The sequence below is a fragment of the Apus apus genome, chromosome 3 (genome assembly GCF_020740795.1).
Source record: "Apus apus isolate bApuApu2 chromosome 3, bApuApu2.pri.cur, whole genome shotgun sequence".
Taxonomy (NCBI): Eukaryota; Metazoa; Chordata; class Aves; order Apodiformes; family Apodidae; genus Apus; species Apus apus.
In genome coordinates, this window is record NC_067284.1 from 18,956,016 (window position 1) to 18,983,670 (window position 27,655).

Here is a 27,655-nt window from a genome sequence, read left to right on the forward strand (position 1 = left end):
AGGCACTTCTCTATTTTTATTTCTTTTTAACAAAAAGTTTCTGTGATTTCTCCACCTCCCCCACTTAATTTCTATGTATGACGTACAGACTTCAGCCATCAAATAAAAAAGGAACAGGTTATTTACTTCATCTGTAGCTATTCTATTATGCTTAAAAAATAAATTCCAGAGCACTCCTGAGCAAATTACATCACTTCATGCACTGTCATTTCATTGTATGCATCTGCTGTACAGGACATGCTAAACCTCCCTCAGCTCTTCAGTTCAATTGTGAAAACACAGCTGGGGGGCTGTTCTTAGGAAAACCTGCCACCTTGCTGCCTTTTATCCTGTAGATCTCTGTACAGGTATCATCATTGGGTTCTCATGAATAAGCCATGTAGAATAACCTCTTCATTTTCCACTCCAATTTGTATTGCATTCATTATTTTGTATGAAGCCTGTTCCAGCTTGTCTCCCTCTATGGAAAATTAAAATAAAAGGCTAGAAACCCCTGTTAAGGGAATTTTAGGTCCCAGAAATAGAAAAGTTTTATAGAAAAGACTACAGATTTGGAAATAACATCTGTGGTTGTACAAACCCCAAATAAATAATGTTTTAACCCTCATTTTTTTCAATGTATGAGTACACCCAATACCAATAAACAGAACAGCTAGTAGACTGCCATTAGATATCCCAAGTTGCCTTTTTTAGATGAACTCAGTTTTTAGAGGAAAATGTGCAATGTGGATATTTTGTTTCTCTGTATAAATTAAACTATTTGTATTTTTTTGTGGTTCTGAAGTGTATTCTCTCTCTCAAAGACAACAGTGAAACCATCCTATGATGTTTCCTTTCATTTCACTGTTAGTCACCCACATTTTCAAATACAAACTTTGACACACTTGCTCTAAGCATTGTTTTATTCCCCAGCCCTTAATTTTCTGTCTGTGTTCAAAATAGTTGACTTGCATGTAATGTGTAAGACAACAGTAAAGAGAAAAGTACTGGTATAATAAGTAATTTAAAAGGAATTAATAAAAAAAAAATAAGGGAAGCCTTCCCCAAAACAAACCTGTCCCTACCTGCAGCTAAGAGCTGCTTCTCTTGTACCTCATGTGTTGACCAAAAAGACCTACATAGAGATCACGTAGGAGAAGAACATCTGATACAGATGACTACTAAAGGAAAATATATTTGCATATTTATTAGAGACTTTTGAGACCAAGTTAAATGGAATTAATTTTTATAATCACCTTATGTCCCTTGCACAGCCCAGTATTTTAAATGATAAAACATAAAAGAGTTTGAATCTTTACAAGTCTTAACTCCAAGTGCCAATTGCTGTCTGTTTAGTGCCATGGAAGCAGCACTGGGTGAGATTTCAGGGAAAAGATGGGGAAAGAAAACATGCATAAAGAATTACGTTATCTTTCCCAGGACGTTCTGCAAAGCCTGAGGCAGAATGGTTTTCCTGCACCTCCAGGTTGTCCAAACTCTCACAACCCACATCTCCTACTGTAATACTACAAGAAGTCTCAGAATACACGAGTGCAAAGAATTCCATTCCTAAGAAGCAAATCCAGACAACTGCACAAAAGATGATTAGCTTGTTCACACCTGTGGGTGTTCCATAACAATTCAGAATTAGTTAATTTTTATTTTTTTTTTTAACTGATTTAGGGCATGGTCCTCAAAAGTACTCCTTACAGAGGTGCAACAAGTAAACCTTTAGTGGTAATGACAAACTTCAGTTTCACCAGCAAAATTTTATTTTGACTATAAAGTGTGTAAAATTGTTTAAAAAAACCCAACAAACCAAACCAACTGATAACAGAATGAAAATATCATTTTCCATATGTAATGCATAAATGTAAGGAATCAAAAGAAGCAAAAACCCCCAACATTTAAATACAAATGTGAAGTGTTTTATAAAATATAGTTTAAAAAAAAATGCACAAAATTCCACAGTGGAAAGAAACTCATGTAGGAGAGAAAACATTCATGTGTAAAAACCAAATCAGAACTAGTACAATCAAACAAATGAGGGTCAATTCAATGTAGAATCTATGTAAGTGGATAGCTTAAGATTGTGACAGATTTTCTGCCTTCAAGCTGCCTCGTGAGCTTTAACTTTAAATACAGAAATGAAGAATAAATCCTTAAGACTGTTGTAAGTCATTAGGGGACATATTGGTTAACCTAAGTATTTATTAATTCCATATTTTGTGCAAGAGTGGAAAAATTGTAACCAAAGAGTAGTAGACCGTGCACAAAAAACCTGAAATTTGTGTACAATGCATGTAAGTAAATAAAGATTTGGAAAACAAAGACAGAATTACAAATTTAAAAGAAAGGTGTATCAACTGTGGTGACACAGAAAAAAAAGTGCTAGTTTAAATAGATATATTTAGAAGGCACAAAGAGATTGTGCTGCCCATTCTAAACAGGTACTCCTGGAATGCCTATGAAATCTTGAGTAAATGTTGTTCTCAACTCTTTCTGGATAAATATCACAAAATGATATGAGATTTCTTAAACAAAACAGTAATTAAAATCACTTTTACCCATTAGGATCTCTGCTGCCACTCCTGATTCCAGGGGTTTAAGTGCACCACGATAAATACATTTTTTTTTGCTCCCCAGTTACTTGACTTAAAGGTAGACAGGAACTAAGAGAGAAACATTTAACAACTGTCCTCAAAATGGTAACCAGTTCTTCACAATCCAATCTGGCATTTTAAAATGTTGTCAGCAATTCCCCACTTGGCTGCTAATAAGTATTGGTAACTTTGCTGCTTCTATTTTTTTCCTGTGGAGCTCTAAGTTTCACCAACATGTAGGAAGCACAAGCCTGACCCTGGTGTAGTCAAAAGCTACTCCCTTCCCCCTTCCCCCCCCAATTCAGCTGGCCCAGGGTGGCAGTCCCAGTGCCAAATGCTCCCCGGGGCTCTGAGCCTCTCCTTTCTCTCCTTTGTAGTTACATCCTCTTGCTTGTGATTTGACAGGGAAGAAAAGGGCATCATTTCTGACAGAATCACATGCAAGAAGTATGTGAAACATTTCAGCTTCCACCCGGAATCCTATTTGGATGTAAACAGCCACATAATACTGTGCAAATCAATTTTCTATCCACTTAATATATTTCCATTGAACTGAACCTTAAATGTTGCAAACCAAAATATAATGAAGAAGCAACCAATCAGCACGTACTGAGATTCCTTCAATGACAGCTGCCTATCATTCAGAAATGAAGAAAAATTATAAAATAAAGTCTGTCATTGAAAAGCCTTCAAATATATTGACTGGAGACAGAAAATATTTACACTGAAACTTCAGTAAATAATCATATGCATTCATGTTTGTAGAACAGCAGACTCTGAGAGAAAACTGCTAAAAGCCATGTACACTGCATTCTTTCAAGCTACAAACTTATTTTGGTCTAGAACCTGTAACATTTGTTAGCAATTAATATTTGAAAGACCACATTTCCTTCATGTATCATAAAGCTTGAGTTTTCCACTTAAAACACCAGCCAAGTCAAGGTCATGGTTAAACTTGTTCTCCATGGCCTACACCTGCATGTATGCAGATGGATTTAAACATCCATCACATACAATCTAGCTGTAGTGGACACAGCAGATTTCAAGAAAAACATATGTGACTCATTACATCCAGAATCTAACAAAAACATGATTAAAAACAAAACCCCAAACCAGCATAGTTTTGATTCCTGAGATAATTCTCATGTTCTAACATGTCACGTTAGAGCAGCAGTTTTACCGCATTGGTAAAATGCAAGGTTAGGGGTAGCTTTACATAGTATATTTGAAGAAACAAGTTTATAAACCACTAATTTAGCCTGTGGGATTATTAAAAGTATTTTATGTAAACATTACAGAAAAAGAAGACAAAAACTGAGTGTACGCTGACTTGAAAAAGAGTGTTTCAACCTTGTGAAGAAGTGCCAAAATCTTTTGTGTGATTATCCATTCATTTAAAAAACACGCTTATTGAACGAAGCTGTGCCTATCTAACATCTGTCCTAATCCACAGTCATAAAACATAAAGGGAGGATGGATGATACAATCACTCCTGTTTCTGGATCACAGTGCTTTGTTAGCATAGAAACCGAATCCAGTTTAAGACAAAAATCTTGGTTTCCTAAAGCATTATGAAGCGGGCAGCACTGTTCCTCAGTCCTATGAAGTACAATGTTGTAATTAACAACAATGTTCTACAATGTTGTATTAACCTCAGCAGGCTCCCTGCTCCCCAAGAGACACACATCATTACAGTGGACAGAAATTATGCCTGAAAGCAGGATGTCCTGCTACTGCATGTTCTTCCATAATGTGTATATACAGAACACGAACATATTCTAGGAATACCACCTGAAAACAATTACCCCAGAAAGGCAGTATTTCTGCAAATACTACTATGCAAAACTAAATGGATGTTAGGGAAAAAAAAAAAGTCAGGCTCAAGAACAAAATCAGAAACACAATGAGTTCAGCCCAGGCTTTACCCTTTGTACTGGAAAGGCATTTGAACTCCACTATGTGCAGCCTCAGAAAAGTTTCCCTCTTACCAAGTTTATTACTTCCTTAGGCAAGCTGAGTAGCTCTGTACGTAGCTGTTTGAAGAAAATCCCAACACATTCTTAGTAGGGGATAAAGCAATTTGACATAAAATATGATAGTTTGGCCCTGAACTAGAACAAAGCTTAAAGAGCCTTTAAGAAAAGTTGAAAATGTTTTGTTAAAGGTACTTCAGTTCAAAGTCCTGTTGTATGTAAAAATCAGAAAAGGACCTTATGCCATTCGAAAAAATAATCCTCCATGTTTAGTTTCTTGTGCTGCTTACTGCAGCACAGCCTGCTCAAAACAGATAAGAAATTGATAAAGCAAAACACAAACTAGATTAGCACCCCCATGCCCTCCCTAACCCCTTCCAAAAAACTAAGAGATCATCAGTCTGAAACTGAAAAGAAATTTCAGGGGCCAAATCAGAGAACCATGCAGAAGCAGGTTTCCAGCTACATTCTGCTTTGAATTATAAAAATACAGAGTAGGAGCAAGCCAGCATGAAGCAAAGCTAAGCTGGGATTAACTCTGTTGTACCCCAGTGAAGAACATGGCATCTTAAAAAAAGATATCGAGATAGCCCATATAAAAAAATATCAATTTTCTCACATGAGAAAACTAAGTGGGCTTTTAGCAAAATAAAGCAATAAAAGAATCACAGAATCAGAATGGTTTGTGTTGGAAGGGACCTAAAAGATCACCCAGATCCAACCCCCCTGCCATGGGCAGGGACAACTCCCACTACACCAGGTTGCTCTGAGCCCCATCCAGCCTGGCCTTGAACACTGCCAGGGAAGGGGCAGCCACAACTTAATGCAATAAAATAATTACCAAAGTTACCTGCAAAGCCACTGAAAGTGTTGAAACACATTTTAAAATGACCTTTAGATTTGAGCCTATAAAAAGAAAAAGGCATCTGTAGGAAACATAGATGAAAAAATAAAACTTCTTCAAATATAAAAAGTGTTCTGCATTCTGGTAAGTTCAAGTAAATTAACATACAGCAATTGCATCTGGAAAATACCAGATGCTTGGTTTCATCTACCTAAAAGCTCAAAAATATACACATACCACTAACACGGTGCATATGTACAGCCTTCCAGGACAGGGGCTGCTTGGAAACCTCTCAGTCACGCAGACCTTCTTTACAAGACAGCACCCTTTTTGATATTATCACAGAAAATGAAGTTTTACATTAACTTATGAAGTAAAAAAATAATTAGATTTTTACACATATTGGAATTACTAGAGAAATAAAAAGAAATCAATGAAAAAACGTTCATGCAAAATACCTGACCAGCAGTCCATCTGACTGAAAGGAAAACAGTATGTGGAGCCTGTTCCTCTGCTGGTGTATCTACACTGACCTATACATAGGTGTGAGGCCCTGGCTGTCCTTGCTGGGCTGGCAGACCTGTGGCTGGGGCAGCAGCAGATGCCTCAGAAGGAACAAGCGCTTGGTTTCACACTGCTTGCCAGTTTCCATATTTGGACAACTACAGAGCTCTGAGGACCAGATCTGGAAAGGTGGCTGACATGGCAGAGTAAACCAAGATATGCTCCATGGGCACACAAGGTCTAGAATGGGAGGAACACCTTTAAAGCTAAGCACAGGCAGGACCACTGGTTCCAAATGCAGCTTCATCCCAGTGGGATGAGGACCCACCACCCACAGAGCAAGGAAATTGCTGGTCTAGAGAAGAGGCAGTTATTGCCACCAAGGCATGAGCGGAAAAGGAGGTGTGAGGACTGTGGTTTGCCTGCTGGCTTTGACCTGTCCATCCCCAGCCTCACGGACAGATAAAGCTCCCTGACCCAGCTGCAGGGTGTATCACAGGTTGCAGATCTTCCAGAGATGGTTTCATGGTACACCACAGTTTTCTGCCATCCTCCTTCCTGCTGCCCCTCTCCCATCTCAGGTGTTCACATAAGCATCTTTCTTGCGGCAAGCACTTTCTTTCCTCAAACCATCCAATGGACTGACAAGTCAGGCAGGTATCCTTTCCTTCCCAGAGGTGTGCCTGAAGGCTTGTCTGCTCTCCCCACTGCCTGGGGTAACCCCATCACCTCCTGCACTCATTTTGCTCCTCTGGTCTGGGTGCAACTGCTAGGAACCTCACTCGTTCACAACAAACGTGATGTGTTTTGCTTTTTTAATACTCCCACCAGTCATTCAATACCATTTTTAAGGAGAAACCAGAAGTCAGCCAGATTCGTGTCCCACAGCAGTTTCTCTGGAACCCAGCACTTCCAATTTGGGAACACTTCCCTGGCACCTCAGTACTGCTCAAGCATGAAGTCACCAAAACCACTTCCCTGCCTGATGTGGGACAGAATGACTGACTTCCTAATGGTGGGGGAAGAGCCCTCAGTACTGCTTTTGTACCAGGGATCTTTTTTGAGTTTGTGGGTTATAGTTGTCCATGTTATCTCCATAGCACCTTCAATTTCTATTGCACTATAGCAAATTCCATAGGACTAATCTAGGATCATCTGTTTCCTAATAACTAGGAGTGAAGCTTTGGCCAATCCCCCTCCCAGCTTTTCAGAATCAGCCCCTGTGTGATCAGTTTCCTCCACTTTTTCTTTTGCTCAGCCTTTTGAGCTCTATAGGATTTAGTACTTTGTTCTGTTTTGTTCTGCATTTATAATGTCTGGTCCTGTAGGATTTACCCAATGCCCGCAAACTCCATTCAGTCCTGCTCACCTTTCCGAGGAGGGTTTTGCATTTTTTTCTGAATTTCTCTTGAATTTGAATAATTTTTTGATACCAGTTATTAGGACCTGTGAGATTTACATTCTGTTGTTTCCACATTCTTCTCAAGCTTATTTTGACACTTCATTATTGCAAAAGGAAGAGGAAAACCTTGCAGCCAGTAAGATTAGAAGCTTGTGAAGCTCCTCCTTTGACTGTCTCACTGTGTCCCCACCACCCTCTACATCCACACCAGCCCCTACCAGGTTTATTACCTGGACTATATGTAACCATGTACTAAATGAATGTACAAACCCTCAGATGGGACAACATCCAGTCAGGAGAGACGCTTCTTGGGGCTACACCTGGTGAATTTCAGTCAGTCAGAAGCAAACCATTGGATGGGATTAGAGAGATCATAAGCACATCTTTGTTTCCTTCTTCAACATCTAGGAAGTGTCTGAAATGGTGGGTAGCATTCAGGGTGCACAGCAAAGACCCAGTTCAGAAGGTGTGCTGGAGCCTCCTCGGTAGACATGAATGTTTAGTCTAAACGCAGTTCCCAGTGCTGCAGCTCAGGTCCTGCATTCACTGCAAATAGGTATGCTTTAAAACTTCAGAAATGCATTTTCTCCACTTAAACATCACCACCAGCAAGAAAAATAAAGCCAGTTTACATACTGAGGCATACAGTTATAATAAAGTATTTTTTGTTTGAAGAAAGAAGCCTATGAAAATTATTTGGGCCTATTTTCTCCTCTATGCAAAATAAATACAAGAAACATAACACATGGAATGCACTCTGGAAAATATATGTCATCAATTCACAATTACGACACTGCAAATCACATAGAACAAGGCTCAATTCTGTGCCTTATAAATCATTTCTATACCGTGCAGTGTCGAGCAAAAAAATAATGCACCAAATATGTCAAAGGTTAAATTAACTTATTGAGAGGAGTGAAAAGTGACTGTGAACCCAAGTGTCTAGGGGAGAAGGGTTTTATTTCCCGCTGGTGCGTGACCGAGTCTGTGATATGTGGTAATAACAATCTGCTGGATTGCATCTCCCGTTGGGTCCAGGTGGCCCCTGCAGTCCAGGTGAGCCTGGTGTTCCCGGTGGTCCTGGCAGGCCAGTAGCTGGTAAAACAAAGTTAGAATTAGCAGAGTCCTTGCCAGAGCACAAGCAGGGCCCCATGTTTCATCACCGACAGCTGCACAGCAGCTCATCTGTAAAAAGGCACTGGGGGTCTGGCCTCATGCTACAACCAATCGTGGGAGGATACTGGTGTAAAACCAGCGTGAGAACCAGGATAAAGGCCTGTTAGTTCATAAATAACAACAATGGGAATAAATCTGAAGACTTGTACCTGCAGGGCCGGGTGGTCCAGGGTCACCGGGCAGTCCAATTCCAGGCTCTCCTCTTTCCCCCTTCTGGCCTCTATAACCTACACAGAATAATGATATGAAAATAAGAGCATCCTCTTATTATAAAAAGTGTTCTTCCATGTGTTTCACTGATACAAACTTATAAAGACAAACATAACTGGGAAAACACATGCCCACTTCAGTTTCTGAGGCAGCTCTTGTGTTCCCATGTTCCTTCTGGAATTCCTAGAAGTAACTGTTGCCCCCTCTCCCAGACGACTGTCACTGTGTTCGCTAGCCAGACCTTCCCCCAAGATTTTAAGTCATCTTCTTGAAGTTCCTCTAATAAAAAAAATAAATGCAACAATGCCAAGGCCACCTGGAGTCTAACCAGCCCTTCTCTGATAGCCCCCAAACTGAGTGAGACTGCCCTCCTCACTCTACATAAATCTTTCTGTCTGCTCCTCTTTTTAGACTGTAAGCTGGCAGCTGTAGGCTTAGGTATTCCTCTGTTTGCAAGAAAAGACCCACTGCTTCTGCAGCATCACACAGCTGCCCTCATGTGGAATGAGGCATCTTCAGAGCTTGTGCAGATTTTGGGTTCTACCATGCAAAGCCTACTGTGACCCATGTGCCTGCAAATTGTTAACAAGGGGTGATTACTAATTATACTTTGAAAATTTGTATCTGCTTTCTTCACAAGCCATAGCTTTGTATTTACCTAAATAACTTCTCTCTTCTAAAATGCTGCAGCTCATGCCCAACCCCTGTTTCTTTTTCCTTAAACTCTTCGTAAAATTTTTTATGAGTTGGAAACACTCTGGCTGCTTTAGAGCAGAGGACTTGTGGATATGAGGATAATCTACTTAATATTTCAAGTTATAAATAAATCTAAAAATGTAGCTTCTCTGTTTAGAAAATATAATTTATGTAGGACAGGGGATGAAGGCTTTTTTAAAGGAGCAAATGTGACACCTTCCCCAAGTCTGTATTTTAAAAGGAACCTGTATTCCCTCTCCAACACCTCAGGCATTGGCATGTAAGGTGATGTGTGTTGAAGATTAATTTGTCAGCTTCTGGTCACATTTGGAATCAGATTTGTTCTGCTTCAGTGACCACTTCCAGTGTTGTGTATGCCAGACAATAAAATTCTCAAGAGGAAGAGCTGTAACTTAATTTAAATTAGAAGAGTCATGGCTGACCAGTCAGCATGGTAGTATCAATCTACCTGATGTCTCATGAAGGTTAATGGGCACTGGCAAAGGGATGGCAAAGGTTGTTCTGTCAGCGCACTGTGGTCTATGGCAACACTTGTACTTCACAGGACAATCCAGAGAAAACTATTGCAAGTGCTGCAGGTACAAATTCAGGGTTGTGGCAACAGACACAAAGCAGTAGGAATGGTACACAGAGTAGTCAAGTTTTCCACTAAATATGAGCTCGTTATACACTTTGGTAGAAAATCTAGTATCTGTTGCAATCATTCTGGGTTTCAAAACAGAGCATCAATTATCTTACTCTTCTCTCAGCACTCCAACAAGGAAATCACGGTGGGGTAAAACCATTAGAAAATGCATGCAGAGTGACATGCTTAATGCAGCAAAAAGAAAGCAGCTGCTTAAACACCCATGGATGAACAAACTCAATCATGCATTCTGGTCACTGAGCTGTGTTAAGCAGAATTGTACAAGGCATATAGGCACACAAGCTATAAACACTCAGAAAAGGGAAGATGCAGGTGCTTGTATTCAGTTGTGAACCTTGATTTTGCTCTTTTATGACCACAGTAGTAGTTATAACTACACCAAGTTGGGTGGCTCTGAAAATCTTGTGTAATGCGTAGGTAGCTGCTACTGTTTGAGAAGCTCAATCACACAACAACAGGATCAATTACATTTCCTATTTATTATATATATATCTATGTTTCTTAATTTACAATAGATAGTTACAGTACATTTCTCACTACAAACCCAGTTAATTGTAATTTTACAAAGCAGTGCTGCCACTAATAATTTATTTTGCATTTCTTTAGTTGTGGTGAAAGGAGAGAAATCACATTTATCATATATCACATTTACAGGCTCCATGATAACCATTACTGTAGGTATCTGAGACATCATAGTTGGAAAAAGACTGAGATAGACCGAAAGATTCTGTAAACATCATTGGAATTCAAGACAATAAGGAAAAGAAAAACCAACAAAAGGACAAAGAGAGCAGCCTGCCAATGCAAATCTATGATTCAGATAATATAAACCATTACTGGTTGTTTCTGAATACACATGCAAAGGTGCAGTTTGTACACAGTGGCAGGTAAGTTCTGTTGACACTGAAGTGTAAGACAAGAATTTTCAGGTATCTTTTCTAAAAATAAGGCTTTATTTCACAGGGTGTAAGCGTACTAGTAAACAGGCCTATGTGTAAACAATCCAAACCATGTAATGTGTCATTCTGGCAAGGAAAACACTTGATTTTTCATGAGGTATGTTTTGCTCAGGAGTAGGGCCATGATTACACTTCTAGAGGATATTACCTTCTCTCTGAGCTTAAAGTGACAAACTCACACACAGTCAAAGGAAAATATTACCATACACTTAAATCAGATATTGATTTATTGTTTTTCATGTAAAAGCACATAGAAGATACTGTCTATTTTTACTGGTAGAATTACAATTCCAGTAAGAGGTACCTGTATGATTAAAAGGCGACTGCTTTAGCAAAGCCTTTCATTCAGGTTCCAGAAGTTATGTTGTGATTTCTGCAACCCAAAAGTTGTAAACACATACCCATGGTGGGTAGCATGGTAAACACTTGGTAGCGATAGGTAGCAAGTATGTATTCAAATGGATAAGCCCTCTTCACTCTTCTGCTCATGCTAAAATACAGCTCTTGGTTTAGTGCTCTCCACAAAAATCATGGCCAGAAGCAGGGCTTCTGTAACACCTTCTGCTCTACTTGGAAATGACACACACTCATGTCTATGAAATCAGAGGAAAAACTTTCTCTTGTTTAAACAGCTCCAAAAGGTATTCCACCTATACCATGGAGACCCTCTTCCATCCTTACGGATAAACCAGCACCTGAAACTAACATGTCAGTATCTAGGGAATTCTGAGGTTCTTTAATACCTATGTGAGGCAAACACATCACCACAACAGGGAACAATGACACCGAATACCCCCCTGTGTTTTACTGTGCAAATATTCTGCGTTCTTAAAATCAAACAACTGCAAAGCAACAGGAAGGGTGCTAAGAGCAGCCCCTCTTATCCAGCCACGAGTGCACATTCTGAATTCCTTCTGTGTGCTATAGCCCTCTCAGCTGAGAGGTATCAACTGAGTTTTAAATCAAAGTAAACCAGGTTAACTTCACCATTCACAGCAAAAAGCAGTTGACAGGAGGTAACACTTGAAACCAGGGCAGCTATTCCAGAAGATTGTCTGTGTCTGGACAACATCCACTACAATGATGTTAAGGCAAGGTTCCTACATGCTCCCACCATAGAAATTAATAATTATAATAAGAGACACAAATTTTACAACAGAGATTAGCAATAAAAATAAAGAACTTTCACTGTTCATCCCATGGTATTTTTCTTTCCTGAGTTGAATTGTCTGATTTCTTGAGGTTACCATAAGTTATGAAGACCAATAAAAAACTCTTGTTTACTTAATTTGATAGAAACAGAGAAGTTTAACTAAGATAAAATCTTCTTTTCTCAGTAGGGAAAAAAAACAATAGTCATGCTAACATAAAGGATCTTTGAATTGCAAAATTATCACAAGGTGCATTTGATCTAATGAACAAAAATTCTCTTACTATTATAGTGTTAAAAATCCAGTGAAGTCAGTGGAGTTAATTGACCTAGAGCCTTTAACACATGGCAAACTGTTTGCAAATGCACGACATTGTTATAGCTTGTCTATAAAGTCTTGAAATAAATTCCCATTTCTCTATGAGACATCAGCATCCTTTCATCGGCATCCTTTAAAATGCACACAGAGTTAACAAGTTACTCTGCTCCCCTTCAAGCAGATGCTATAAATTTCACTGGTAACAGTGCCTCGCAGCAGCAGCTTGCTGATGCATATGCCATAGGTTATTTTTTTAAATGAAGAAAAAATTATATGTGTATATATATATATATATATAAATCTTCAAATCACTATTATGTAATGTCTGTTTAAATCCCAATTACATGTTTCATAATTTAAGCTGTAATTCTTTGTTGCTTTCTGTTAGCATGATCTATTTTTATTGAGACCATCATAAAAACTCAAAATTATTTGTACCTGAACCACTGGGAGTACCTGAGGTACACTATGAGCAGCCTTGCTGAAGGCCAGCAAGTAACAATTCTGTACTTCATTAGAAATTATGGACTCTAGGGCCAAGAGTCTAATGATTCCTTAAATACACCTTTTGAAGATGATGCCTATGCTTCCAGAAGTTAGTATCTATGCTTTCTGCTTCCGGCACTAACTCCTGCATATTGGTTTGCTGTGCAGAAGGAGGCTCTGGTGGAATCCAGCCAGGTCACACCAATTTCCTGGGGGAGCTGGCACCATGCTCAAGGTGTAGAGGAGGACCCCTGCAAAGCTGCAAGTTAAACACCTCCTTGGACACCCAGCAACCTGTGCCCACCCCGCTGCCTGGCTCCAGCAGGCTCTCTGCTCAGGGTGCAGCACCACTGACAGGCTCTGTAGGTGCTCGTGGAGGGCCTGTTAATTGCTCTCCAAAAGTACTTCTTGCCACTGGCTGTATGGGACAAATGATTGCTGCACTCTGCTAGCCCAGATGTGTATTTCTGCACAGAACTGCCTGGAGTCGGCAGTCTGGCCTACACTCAAGGGATAAATACAATACTAAATACCTGACAATCAACACCAAATGCATAACTGTGACTTGGACATATGTGCCCACTGCATGTGCCTCAATGGTCTCAGTCACACATGTATGTCACATGCTTCTCCAAGAAGCCTTGTCTGCTATGTCTCTTATGGCTGAAAGTAAGATGGGATATGGAAGGATGATTTTTAATCTGCTCAGAGATTTGAATTTCTTTTTACTTTAGGCACAAAACAGTAACAGGCACAACTGGGAAAGGTATGAAGGCTATTTGCAAGTGTGCTTCTCTCACAGGACTCTATCTTATTCAAAGTACAAGAAGGAGACAAGACATATTCCTGGTTTTCTTTCCTTGGAAGTATAACTTTGTATATCTGTTTGATGTATCAGAGAACTAAATGCTTCTCACTTAGGTTACCTTTTGCTACTCAAAAAAAAGAGTATTGAGCTTATCAGTAAAATAAATGGAAATCCTGCATACATGGGGCACTACTTTTAATTAAGCATAAGACATGAAAAAGCAGCTTTATTTTTTTTTTTCCAAGCACAGCTATCACCTTCATGCTCAATGCTCACTTGCTGGAAATGAAACCTAGTGCAACGTTCCACTTCTCAGAAGCATCTGAGACTGTCCACCACATACATCATCATTGAACAATTTGACACTGACATTGAAGTTGACTGCTCACAGTGATCTAAATATTTAGGTAATGATGAAGTCAGTGTTATAAGATTCTAAGCCTTTTATTGTTTTCCTTGATTCTTTATTCTTGTTCTTCTCATTCTGAGCTCATCACATTTTTCAAGCTTCTGTCAGGGGTCTGTGTTTATCAGTGTTACTAAGTCTTTATTCTTCTCATAGCTTTAGGATCCACACATCTTCAGCTTTGCTCTCATGTTCTTCGTTCCAGTCTGACTTGCTCTGACTCCAGAGCAGACCAAACTAACAAAAGATAATAAAGAACTACCTACAGATAAACTGAAAATTACATCATACCCACCCACAATGAATTATTGATACATTCTTTTTTCCTTTTTATTCTGTTCTCCTCTTCCTTTTAATCTCTGAGAGGCTGACTCTACAGTAGAGCACAGTAATAATGAGGCTGCATCCCTTGAAGCTAATTTTGCAAAGACAGTTCAGTGAAACCAGAGTTCTAACCTGTCCAAATGCATCGCAATGTATAAATTACCACTTGCGGTGTAGTGAAAAGCTGATTGCTCTGAAACTGATTTGTGAAAATAGATTGCCTCACTGTAAGAAAAAATCATGTGTCAATGTTGCAGTTTTCACTGCTTTTTAAAGAATAATATTTGCCTTCAGTTTTTCCTCTCAGGATCAGAGCTGAGAGCATTCAGACTTAGAGATCAAATTTGGTTTCTTAAATAAGATGGTCTCTCAATATGGAACATGATCTAAATAGAGTGCTGGCATAGTTTTTCTTCTTACAGTATTTTGGAGAAAAAAACCCACCTGCTACAGTAGTCTAGATATCTGTCAGTTTTAGGTATCTGTCAGTAATTAACTTTACCATTTATTAGAATAAAATGCACTGATTAGGAGTTTTTAATCAGTAAAATCCACACGTTTACTAGGGGTTAATATTTAGAACTAGTCTGGAAAAAACATAAGTACAGTTTTAAAAGTTAATCATTAGGAAGCTAGGTAGGTAATCCTGGCTTATTTAATAATCATTAGCAATGGTATAAAGATGTCAAGATACAATTCATGGGAACATTTTTTTTAATTCCTACCTTGAATTCCACGTTCTCCTGGTGGCCCTGGCAAACCGTCCTTTCCTGGTGGCCCTGGTAACCCATCTTTTCCTGGGGGCCCTGGTTTTCCATGAGCTTGGGAGGCAAGCATTGCAGCAGGCAGCTTCAGCTGGGATACAAACTGAGCCATCCTTTCTTCATTAACAAAGGACACAAGAAAAAGTGGGTAAGAAATCTGCCAGCAAAATACAGGAAAATAAATAAATCCCAAAGCCCCAGCTAAAGTACGTTTCTGGAAGTGTTTAATCCTTCTAAATGTCAAGGTATTAAATGCTCCTATAAGTACTAAGGCTTTCAGTTCCAACTCAGACTCATGTCTGAGTCTTTGTCCTGTGAAATAATCTGAATTAATTTGAAGTTTCTATTACTCTCTTTTACTAATGTATTCCAATATTTCAAATTACTTCTGATTCCTGTTCATGGAAGTACTTAAAACACATGAACACAGAAGAATTAATATTTACCACCCCTTATATGCTCTGTCACCCTCACCATAAAGAAGTTTTTCCTCATATTTAAGTGGAACTTCCTGTGTTCCAGCTTGTGCCCATTGCTCCTTGTCCTGTCACTGGGCACTACTGAAAAGAGTCTGGCTCTCCTCCCTGCACCCACCCTTTAGATACTTGCAGGCATTACTAAGCTCTACCCTCAGCTTTCTCTTCTCCAGGCTAGAGAGTCCCAGCTCTCTCAGCCTTTCCTCATAAGGGAGATGCTCCATCCCCCAGTCATCTTTGTTGCCCTCCACTCTGTCTAGTAGTTCCCTGTCTCTTGAACTGGTGAGCCCAGAACTGGATGCAGATCTAGATGTGGCCTCACCAGGGCAGAGCAGAGGAGGAGAACGACCTCTCTTGACCTACTGGCCACACTCTTCTACACTGTAGACTATCTACTCTGTAAATACATATGTATCTGCAGTAATAAGTGATACATTTACATATCTACAATGATATATACATGCTTGCTTTAATGATTTGGAGAAAACTACCTTTTAATGCTAATCTTTTACATGAGAAAATACTCTGGTTAACAGACACTACAATTTATATTTTTTGGAACATATTTATATTAGGTAGACTTAAACAACACTTAAACAGCTACAGCAATAAGGCAGCTGCTAAGTCCAATGTAAGTTAAGTGACATAAAGAGGAATGTATATAAATGCTGTAGGGATGTAAAGCATTTAGAACAGAATTTAAGATTCAGTTTAGCTGCATAGCACTTCATTGTCTTACCTTCAAAAACCTTAAGAACCTCTTGTTTGATATATTTTTTTATTTCTTCAAGTGTAACTGTATCAGCCTGATGAGGAAAAAAGAAAGGTGATATGTATCAGGAGAAACATAGAGAAGGCACTTTATCATGCTACAAAAGTTTTTAAAAACCCTGAAATTAGCATTAAAAATGTAAAGCATTCAACAGATATCCAATATTAGTGTTATTTCCTTCAAAGGCCACTTAATTACAAATACATCATAATATTATAAAGACCACTAAACCCATGAGGTGGAAGAGGCACTCCAAACTGTCAAGATGGTCAGTATGTTATGTGCATGGAAATTGTGCTTAATTTATGGAAATTAATTTGTGTAAGACAGTGAGGATGTCTAGTGACACCGCTTGGCTTTACTTGCCTTTTGCACAGCATTTGCCAACTTCCCATCCCCAGTATGGACTAACAGGTCCCATGTGCAACTGACTAATGAAAACTGCATCACGGGACCAATAACTTCACTGGCAAAGGTTTTTAGAGCTTTTCCCTATCTGATTGAGGGAAAAAGAATCCTTAACAAGGATCACAGAATGTGCCTGTGTGCACAGGGAGACAAACCAAGATATCTATGACTGACAGACAGCACTTTACTGTCTTTTTAAATGCTGATTTACCTTCTATTTGGAATAATTTTTGTCTGCCTCCTTTTCTTTCTCAGCTGCAAAGACTTACATTTTAGCTCTCAAGCTTAAGAAAAACTTTAAAATTAACAGTATTGAGTAGTGATATCAATTTGTCAGGAGCTAAAGAAATAATGTTTTTTAAAAAATAAGAAAAAATAGCTGCTCAATCACCTGGGTATATTTTTTTTCACCTCTTTACTGAACATTGGGATTATCTCAGAGATATCTTATTTCTGCTACTGTGGTATTGCTCGATTGAATTTCCATTACTCAGCACATGCTGCCTCCAGGAGCTCTGAATTCACAAGCAACCAAAGTAAACATATTTACTTACTGGAAACCCTGGGGGTCCTGGTAAACCTGGGGGACCTTGATGACCTGGTGATCCTGGATAGCCTCTGTCTCCTGGTGGTCCAATAGGACCCACATCTCCCTTTTCTCCTGATGGGCCAGGTTTCCCTCTTTCACCTTGTGGACCTCTGTCCCCTGGAATACCCTGATCTCCCTGTGTAAAATAAAAGCAGAGAGAAAACCATCACATACAGAAGAACAAACCACTCAAGCATGCTGAAAAAAAATAATTCCTCCCTGTTCAGAATAGATTTTGTGAGTCATGGAGGGAAGCTGATTTTTACAGGCCAACCCTTGTCTCTGAAAACACAGCAAGTAGCATTTTGTTCTCTTACATTTTTATTGTTGAAGTCAATGACAAAAAACATAGCTTGACTGTGTAACACACCTGAGTGCAGAAGTTTATAACCCTCATTTAAGGATCTAGGAACGTCATACACGGCACAGGTAGAATTTAAGTGCTCAAATTCCCCCAGGTACAAGGCATCAGGCTTTTTTCTATAACTTTCCCTAGAAGACAAATACTTTATTTCTCCATGTACACAAAAATTCAGTTAATCAAAGAAACAACAACGACAGAAATCAATTTATAATGAGTGAATTCCTTGCAAATAAAATAATTTAAGGTCAATGTTCTGGCCAGCAACAGCTTCCATTATGGCTGAGATGGCATTTAAATTAGTTTTATTTGGGAGGAATTAAATCTTTTAGAGTGACTTAATGTATTAATGTATTAGCTATTAGTGCCCTGAACTGCTGCCACGGGACAGATTACTGCAAGTCAAGGTTCAGATTGTTAATGAAGAGCTGCCAGTTCTTGAGGGTTTCTGACTGTCCTTGCTGCATCACTTAAGCTAATGTTAGGCTCCACCATAAGAAGCAAAATGCACCAAGAATTGACTACATTATTACTGGATAAATCCAGAATCTACATTTATGAGTGGTGAATGAATGGAATAATTGCATTCTTGATCTACAGCGCTAGTAAAGTGCATTCAGATCTGAAACATCATTAGCTGATAAACCAATAAAAATGTAGTTACATTCTTAAGTCATATTTACATGACATTTAAAGATTGAAAAAGAAACTGTGAAAGGTACAGATACAAATAGGACCTATCTGTCATCCAATGGGTATGACTTCCAGTGAGCTAGAGTTTATTACTGACTATAACTAAGCTTGACTACAAAGACCACTGTTACTTGTGATGTTTTATTGCATTAACTGAAACCATAATGCATTCCCAGTTAGAGCTGAAATTCTACTCTTAAACAGAGGCACTGAACTCTGGAAAGTCTACCACAAGAAAAAAAAAAAGTGTCACTATCTGAGCCTTCATCCTCCCACATCTATAATTTTCCTGTGTGCTGGGTTGGCCTTGGCTGGCTCCCAGCTGCTCTCACCCTTCCCCTCCACAGCAAGACAGCTGGAGAAAATGAGGTGAAGAGCTTGTGAGTCAAGATAAGGAGAGGGAGATCACTCACCAGTTACCATCAGGGTGTAGCAGACTTGACTTGGGGGAGATTAATTTAATTTATTGCCAATTAATAACAGATAAGGGTAGTGAGGCCTTTCCCCCAAACCACTCCCTTGTTCCCAGGCTCAGCTTCACTCCTGACTCTCTTGTCTCCCCCCTGAGTGTTGCAGGAGGGTTAGGAATGGAGGCTGCAGTCAAGACCATAACACTCTCTGCTGTTCCTTCCTTCTCACATTCTGCTTGTACTACAGTGGGTCCTTCTGACAGGCTGCAGTTCTTTAGGAATGGACTGCTCCAGTGAGGGTCTCCCAGAGGACATAGGTCCTGTCAGAAGCCTGCTCTCCACAGGCTGCAGCTTCCTTCCAGGCACATCCACCAGCTCCAGCACAGAGTTCTCCATGGGCTGTAGGGTGGATATCCACTGCACCATGGTCGTCCATGTGCTGCAGGAGAATCTGCTCTGGTGCCTTCCATACTTCCTCCCCCTTCTTCCTCAATGACCTTGGTGCCTGCTGAGTAGCTTCTCTCATATTTTCTCACTCCTCTCTCACAGCTATTGAACATGTTGAGAATGGATTGAAAACAGCCTTGAGGAGAAGGGCCTGAGGGTGCTGGCTGATGAAAAACTCAACATGGGCCAGCAATGTGTGCTTGCACATTGTGTCCTGAGCTGCATCAAAAGAAGCATGGCTAGCAGGTCAGGGGAGGTGATTCTCCCCTTCTACTCTGCTCTCATGAGACCCCACCTGGAGTACTGTGTCCAGTTCTGGAGCCCTCATCACAGGAAGGACATAGAGCTCTTGGAGTGAGTCCAGAGGAGGACCGTGAAGATGATCAGAGGGCTGGAGCACCTCTGCTATGAAGACAGGCTGAGAGAGTTTGGGCTATTCAGCCTAGAGAAGAGAAGGCTCTGGGGAGACCCTATAGTACCTGAAGGGGGCCTACAAGAAAGCTGGGAAGGCGCTTTTTACAAGGGTGTGTAGTTACGGGACCAGAAGTAATGGTTTTAAGCTGCGAGAGGATAGATTTAGGTTAGACATCAGGAAGAAATTCATTACTGTGTGGGTGGTGAGACACTGGAATGTGTTGCCCAGGGAGGCTGTCGATGCCCCCTCCCTGGAAGTGCTCAAGGCCAGGTTGGATGAGGCTTTGAGCAGCCTGGTCTAGTGGAAGTTGTCCCTGCCCATGCAGGTGACTGGAACTAGATGATCTTTAAGGTCCCTTCCAACCCAAACCATTCTATGATGCTATGATTCTATGCTATTGCAAAACTTGAAAGAGGTTCAGCCTTTAATATAATTTTTAGTTTACTCATATTTTGGAGATTAAAGTCCATTACAGGGAGCCAATGAACACACATTTTGTCTGATTCTGCTTTCAAATGAGACCGTGCACACATTGTGCACCCAAATATAGAAAAAAAGCTGTCTGAAGATTACTATAGTTACAAGAAGCCTTAATTAAAAATGTATCTAAGCATAAATATACATATATAATTTCTCAGGTATATGACCCTGTAGAGTAGGTATGGATAACTATTGTACTCAAAACGAAGAAAACCACAGGTTTTTCTAAAACCACAGTGCTATGGCAGTGTGAAGCTGATTGTGGAAATGTTTTTCTTCTAAATTGTTCCCATTTTACAAGCTGCTAATGTGTAGGAGGCAGATAAATACTACAGCCACTTTTCAAACAAGCAATTTCTAACTGCCTCCAGTGTTTTCTTTGTGTTTGGAAGAAGCTCCTTGTAAAAAATAATAAAAATAGGTCATATCTTGCTCCAGATATTCCTCTTTAAATGCTCCTTCACTATGAATTCTACAAAAAACAGAGTAGGATATTTATGTTTTGTGATCTCTGCCTACTATGCTGATTTATTCAGTCCTCCTTTTCTTGCATTTAATGATGTACTAAATTATGTGCAGAAGAAACAATTGTTTTGACTGTGCTTCCATATGCTCTAGTCGAGCAGACTCCCAGTCTGTGATTAAAGTGTGCAAATAGCAGCAATGAGCCAGCCACTGGTACTTCAAACTATTGTTGAAATTACTTTAAAGGTGTATTTCTGATTGGTATAAGCCATGTCTTCAACTAGTTTGTCACTCAATTTATAAAGCAGCAACAGTAGTGTTTAGTCATGTATAAGATTATTTCAGCCCAGATGACCTCTTCCTTCTTAAAATGGTTTCTACAAGGATATACCAGAGAAGAAAACCTCAAGTTTTGTTCTGCCCTTCCAATTTTGATGCTTCTCTTTTCTCTAATTGCACCAGCTGGTCTCAGACTGAAGGAGTGTGCTGTACAGCACTAATAATAATGGCTGCAAGGAAAGCCTGGCTTTGTGTTATTTTCTGTAATCACTGCAATCTCTCTCACAGATTCGGGGCTGCAATATCTGATCAAGAGGAAAAAATGTATCAACTACAATTCCCCCACTAATCTCTTATCTGAGATGCAGACTCTGCTCTGTATTTCATAGCTATTTCTTGGGCAGAGCTCTCACTGTTATCAACAAACCTTTTCTTTTCCTGCAGAATTGTAAGGAACAACTGACAGCTTTCTGAAAACTGTATTCAGATACTGCGTTGGGCATATTTATAACTTTCTTGTTTTAAATCACTGTGAGAGATTTTGATTATCACGTTAGACAAAAATACTTCTGAAAATTATTTATTTTTTAACAGGTATCTATATATTTCTTTTATATATATATATATATATATGTACTTATATATACACATTTATTTTTTTACTCTGTACAGAGAGCTACACAGTGACATGTTTGCCAGTGAGCCCAGAAGTGAGAGAAGATTCAGGCACCTGTGACCTCTCTGAGAGCAAATATATGTCCATAATTATATCTATGGCTACATACACACGTGTGTACGTATGCTGTCACCAATGAGACTGGAATAAATACACTCTCTCCTCCTACCCTGAAGCTTCCCAAGTTTCACTGTGATGAAGCAAGCTAAGGCTGTGTCTCTGTCTCTCACAGACTTTTTTAGCATCCTTCTCCCTGTCAGTATGTTTCTAGGTCATGCACTTGACCTCCAGCCTCCTCCTCTGCCTGTATGTGTGCAGCACTATTTGCAGGGCACTTGGACAGGTTGACACTGGAGCAGTGTAATGCAGTACACAGTAGGTGGCACAATAAGAAGGTTCTTACATTTTAATTGTGTTCTCAGAGGCAGAAACAGAACGTGCTTTTTTAAAGGGACAATTCTTGTAATAATAGTTAAAACCTCATGTCTCCTCAGTGTCTAAAGTAGCATTTCCTTTTCCAGATTACACAGAGAGGTGCTTTTCTTATTAATCAAATTAATGTGTTATCAATTGGATTACAACATCAGGCCTTTAGCAACATTATACCTGGAATCATAGAATGGCATGTGCTAGAATTTTCTTTGCTCTAGCAAAATAAAGATAATCCCTCAACTCCTATAATGATTCCTGTCCACCATGATCCTGTTACCATGAACAGATCTGTCTAAACATTTTGTGAAACAGTTAGGTATTGCACTGGCACTCCTGCTGCCTTATTTTATATAAAACGTGATTTTTATATAAAACGTGATTTGTGTTTGTGACACACAGAGATCCCAGGGGTGACAGGACAATCTTTATAGCTTTTGTGAAGTCTGGCAGCATCGCAACAGGATTAGCTATTTTCTGCTTTTCAACCTACTGAGGCCAACTGCGTTACAAAGTGGTTTTCTTCTAAATGCATAAGCCAATTCAATTCTAATTCCTTGAAGTGGTGTCTTGGACTAGAACTCTTAGCTGTCTAAGTAACTTCTTGAAGTTCACAGAGAATTAATGTCTTGGTTTCACCTATAAAATATGCACTGATGAGGTGCTCAGGTGCTCAGTAAAAAGAAAAAAGGTTATTAAAGCAAGGGACTTACACGTTCTCCTTTGGGTCCTCTGTCTCCTGGTCTCCCCACAGCACCCTGAAAAATAGTTTTTGAAAAAAGATGAACACAACACTTAAAGGCTTTGTTGTATATTAATCTGTTAGCAGAACTGAAAGCAACTGCCTAGGATTAACAGCTATGGTATCTGTGAAGAATAAACTAGTATGCAAAAGCACATTTTCTTACCGGAGGGCCTGGCAAACCATCTTTTCCATTGATTCCCTATTAAAAAAATATTAAAAACAAATTAATAAATATGCTTACGTATATGCATTTTAAAATTGCAAAAGGTAAAGCTCAACCTTTAGTGCTGGTATCAGTACATGTTATGAAGCTGCAGAGGCAGCAGTTTGTGTGGCTACAATATAGAAATGCAAATAATCTTGAGATGAGCAAAAACAGAGCTCAGGACAATACTGAACTGCAAGCACGTTAAAAATCAGCTGAGAGCAGAGCAAAACAAGTCTTCCAGCATCAAGATGTGCATCATCTTTAATGATTACACAACTTTAAATGACAAGATATATGGAAATTCTGCAAATGTGGAATATGAACCTGTACATGCACTTTTCCATTCCCAGCTAGTCATTATACGACCACAGAAAAGATTTCTGATATTCTATGTATTAGCCCTGATGCCTTATTATCCTTCTGCTGAACTTCATAGTAAGTGGCCAGATCCACTCTTTGGTGGTTAGAACTTGTGACATGTCACAGCTTCATCTCCTGGGTTAAGCATATTTCCTTCACAAAAGAGGGTGGTCTCATTCATACCACCTGCTGGAAACAGTCACAGGCCCATATTATCCCCCAAACTGGAATGTGGCATTATTCAAGAGTCCTAGTTGGCATGGGCCAAAATAACATCAGAGAGTATGTTAATAATTGCACAATGCCAGATAATTGCAAGATACATGTTCTGCCACTGTTTAATTTGCTAGGATACATGTAGATTTGCATGTGCAGCAAACTCACTGCTGTTTCACTGAGTAAGAAAGGACTTGCATGAGCAAATGTGTCAGGAATATTTCCTTCCCTCTCATACTGTAACGTGGAGTTTTGCACAGTTCAGGCACCTCAGGCCAGTTTGCTGCTGAGGTTACAGGAATTGTGTCTCCTTTCAAGACAGAAGTGTAATGTGGAGACATGCTGACAAACAGAAATGGTCTGATTCTCATGCTTGTCCCCAGAACACCAAGGTTTGGGGGAGATAATGAATTCTGCACTATCCTAGCCGAACCATTTCTAGAATATAAACCAGCTCATCAGACAGTGCTGACTACACAGCTGTCACACTTTTACTAAAGAAAGAGGTCAGAGTAGGCATATCCTAAGTAAACAGTAAATGCTTCAGCCGCAGCATTTTATCACCTGTACACAGTAGAGTTATTAAGTTTATTCAGAGTCATGAAGCACATGCTTCTTGATCCCACTGAAACTGATAATCTATTTGTCACCCCATCATTTATAGACTGTTTTGAATGTCTGGGTTAATATTCTCCTGAAAAAATATGAGAGGGCCTTTAAATCAACAGGATCCAAAGGACCATAGTAAGACCTCTACAGGAAATATCTCAGTAAAAATGAACTATTAAAACATCACAATACCAGGAATTCTTGACTGCATAGTTAATATTGAGCCCTGTAGCTCTAAGTTTTCTTCAGATGTTACCTAGCCTAACACAAAGCAAGTTGTAATCTCATTTCTTTTGTGACTTCTGATAAACTAAGACATAATTTTCTAATGAACATATATATTCAGAACAAAAATGCTTACTGGTTTTCCTTGTGGCCCTTCTGGCCCGGGGAAGCCTATATCTCCTGTAGGTCCTCTTTCACCCTTAGAAAGAAGAAAATGCATATATAAATCTGCATGTAGAATCTCACATTCAGTGTTTGAAATACTTGTGTATTATCATAGAGCTCAGAACTCAAATCTGTACTCACTGGTTCCCCTGGCATCCCTGGGGATCCAGGAGATCCTGGCTTTCCCTGCAAAAAGAGACCATTAAAAATTCAAATTACAAGGAAGCAAAACTTAACTTATTTTAGGTAAAAAATAAGAGATGATATATATATTTGAGTGGAATATTCATGTTACTACTCATTAAATGCTTTAAGAGAGAAAAAATAAATATTTTACCAGAATTTAAAAATATTTGTGCCATGTTAATCTGGCTCTTGTGTACAACGTAACTCAATCACTTGGTCTTTTTCATTCTTTCTGAATGCTGAGATAATGTCTTAATGAGATTCTCTTTTACAAAACTATTATTTTCTTTTTGAGAAGTCACAGTCAAAGTTTATCACTGTATATGTGAAATCAAGAATTATTCCTCCAGGTACCTCCTAGTCCTGTTTTTTTGTTTGTTTGTTTCTTTCTTTTTTTTTTCTTTTTTTTTTTAAGTGAGTTTATTACTGACTCAACACCTTTTGCAAATTTTCCTCTTTTTTTTTTTTTTGGGGGGGGGCTTGTATATTGTTTTTTTTGGCCATGTTTATTGTCAGAATTCACAATCCTTTCTCATCTCATTATTTAGATGGTGATTTTAATTGTCTGTATTTTTTTAAATGATGCCTTGCTTTTAGCAAATTATCTGATTCAGCCTCAGACAAGAATCTATAACCCTGAACCTACATTCCTTGGAAATACCCTTTGGCCAGATCCTCAAATAACTTGTACAAGTGAGGGATCTAACACATCAATGCCAGTGACAACTTCAGGAACAAAAGGACTGTCGATTTGAGCTGAGGAAACAGGCATTGCTGGCAATTCTTGCAGAATCTCAGTCCAAGCTTCCCTGACAATCCCACTCAGCAAAAAGCCAAAGCTAAGATGAGATGTTAATATCTCTGAATGGGGAAAAATGGTCCGCTAGTCGACCTAGGGAATAATGCCAGCCAAGGAGGACAAATTCTCTTCCAGTGAGATATGTGGATATAGTTTAAAAACTCTTCTCTATTAATTTGTTTATTAAAACTGCTTGGCATAAAATGTTACAGCAAATAATTTATTTCAGTGCATTTTATTAGAATTAAATGTAATCAGCAGAATGGATCTCCATCAGTAATGAAGGGGACTCCTTAAATATTTTGTATCCAGCTAGAATAGAGAGCAACAGGAATAACATATCCTGTGGGAAACACATAGGGAATGAACAATTGGTGGTCATCCTAACTGGCTACTGCATTATTGATTCACAGTGTGAAATATACTTTAGAGCAACAAACTTTGAAACTCTTGCATAGGTTATAAAATTCACAGAAACACTTTTTCTCTTAAATGTGCAATTTTACCTTGTTTTAGGAGAACTTAACTAAATTAAGCTATTTAAGCTGATGTTCTCTCTTGGAACTTACAGTAAATAGACTAAATCAGTGCCTAATGGCAATGGGAATGCATAGACACAACTTCTCTTTATTTAATGAAACACATATTTATAATATCAAAACAGCTCCTGAATGAATTGGTAGCTGCCCAAATTTAATAATAAATGTATTTGCATATAAATAACTCCATATTGCCTCCTGAAATATGGATGCACTTTTTTATTAAACTGTGAATGCAATCTAAAGAAAAGTTGCTTTCATTTCCTTTAGGAACACAAATGAATTATTATAATTTCAATTTATCATTAGTTAGATTTACTTTCATCTACAACAAAGTTTCTGGATGACTTTCAGAAATTTCTCTGAATACCACATGTAAACAGCTGACAAAGCATTCCTCTAAAGCAAATATTTGATTGACTTGATATGCAGATCCTCATGGATTGCAATAACTAATGTTCATTTCTCGTTGTGATAGAAAGATGCTCAGGAATTTGTGCATGCCCAGGAACACAGAAAATGTCTTTATCTAGATTAAATTACTTAACTAAGCATATGCAGCTTTGAACTCCAGCTTTATCATGTATTCACACCATTCTCTCCCATTATTTTAATAAAAATATGAACCCTCAGTGGTATTAAAACTCTAATCTCTTTAGGAAAAACACATCACTTCCATACTTGCTTATAAAGCATTAGCCAGGCACTGGTGTCCCACAGACAGTGGCTGAGATTACAGCTCAGCACTTTGTTTGACCTCTTTTTCAGTTCTTCTAACAAACTGAGTTTTCTTTAAAGAACATACGTACCGGCGTCCCTGCTACTCCTGGTGTGCCAGCTGGTCCACGGTCACCCTGAAGGAAAGAAATTTATGCTTAATGTTAACACTCAAACCAGGAGTTTGTTTGTGGATTCCCAGTAAAATCTGAGGAAGGATTATTCACTGAACTGAAAATGAGGATAGAAGCCAAGCTCTGCTAAATGCAAATATTTAGTTCTGCCACTGACTCATTTTACGGACTTGAGCAAATAACTTAAATCCTTTGCTTGGGTTCTCTTGTATAATGTCATAATTTCCATGCTGTTCCTTATACCCTGCTTGAGGCCTTCCTTGAAAAGGGATGGAATATCTTGGACTTCTCTGTAGTTTTCCAAATAATTATAATTTGTGGCCATGACAATTACCAAAATTCACACAGGGTAATTTATTATAATATCTACATCCCCATGTTTAAGATGCACCTTTCAAAGGAGTTTCCACCTTCCTACTACCTTGTGATCTACTTGCTGCAAAGCCAGCATCCTCAATTTGCTTGTGCCATGGTCTTTTCAGGGCAAAGCTGCTCCCTTTAGCACATGGCCACCTTCATCTACACTTTAAGCTGAGACAATGACTTTTGTGCCAGACCTGATGAGGTGTGTGCACAAACTCA

The 27,655-nt window shown here is 39.0% G+C and overlaps 1 protein-coding gene across 3 annotated transcripts in view; it reads right to left on the reverse strand.

Annotated features, from left to right (window-relative positions):
- Positions 1–8,056: 8,056 nt before the first annotated feature.
- Positions 8,057–27,655, reverse strand: part of COL19A1 (collagen type XIX alpha 1 chain) — a 182,040-nt gene continuing 162,441 nt past the window's right edge. For 2 of the 3 annotated variants that reach the window (XM_051615561.1, XM_051615562.1), the window contains 10 exons: positions 27,032–27,076; positions 24,840–24,884; positions 24,670–24,732; positions 23,079–23,114; positions 22,884–22,928; positions 17,481–17,651; positions 16,486–16,552; positions 15,232–15,387; positions 8,631–8,708; positions 8,057–8,400 (listed from right to left, as the gene is read on the reverse strand). In XM_051615561.1, the coding sequence (XP_051471521.1) occupies positions 8,264–8,400; positions 8,631–8,708; positions 15,232–15,387; positions 16,486–16,552; positions 17,481–17,651; positions 22,884–22,928; positions 23,079–23,114; positions 24,670–24,732; positions 24,840–24,884; positions 27,032–27,076 (843 nt within the window). In that variant the 3' untranslated portion in view covers positions 8,057–8,263. Of the gene's footprint in view, positions 8,401–8,630; positions 8,709–13,612; positions 14,420–15,231; positions 15,388–16,485; positions 16,553–17,480; positions 17,652–22,883; positions 22,929–23,078; positions 23,115–24,669; positions 24,733–24,839; positions 24,885–27,031; positions 27,077–27,655 lie in introns of those variants that run through there. The other variant, XM_051615563.1, reaches the window with a different exon arrangement.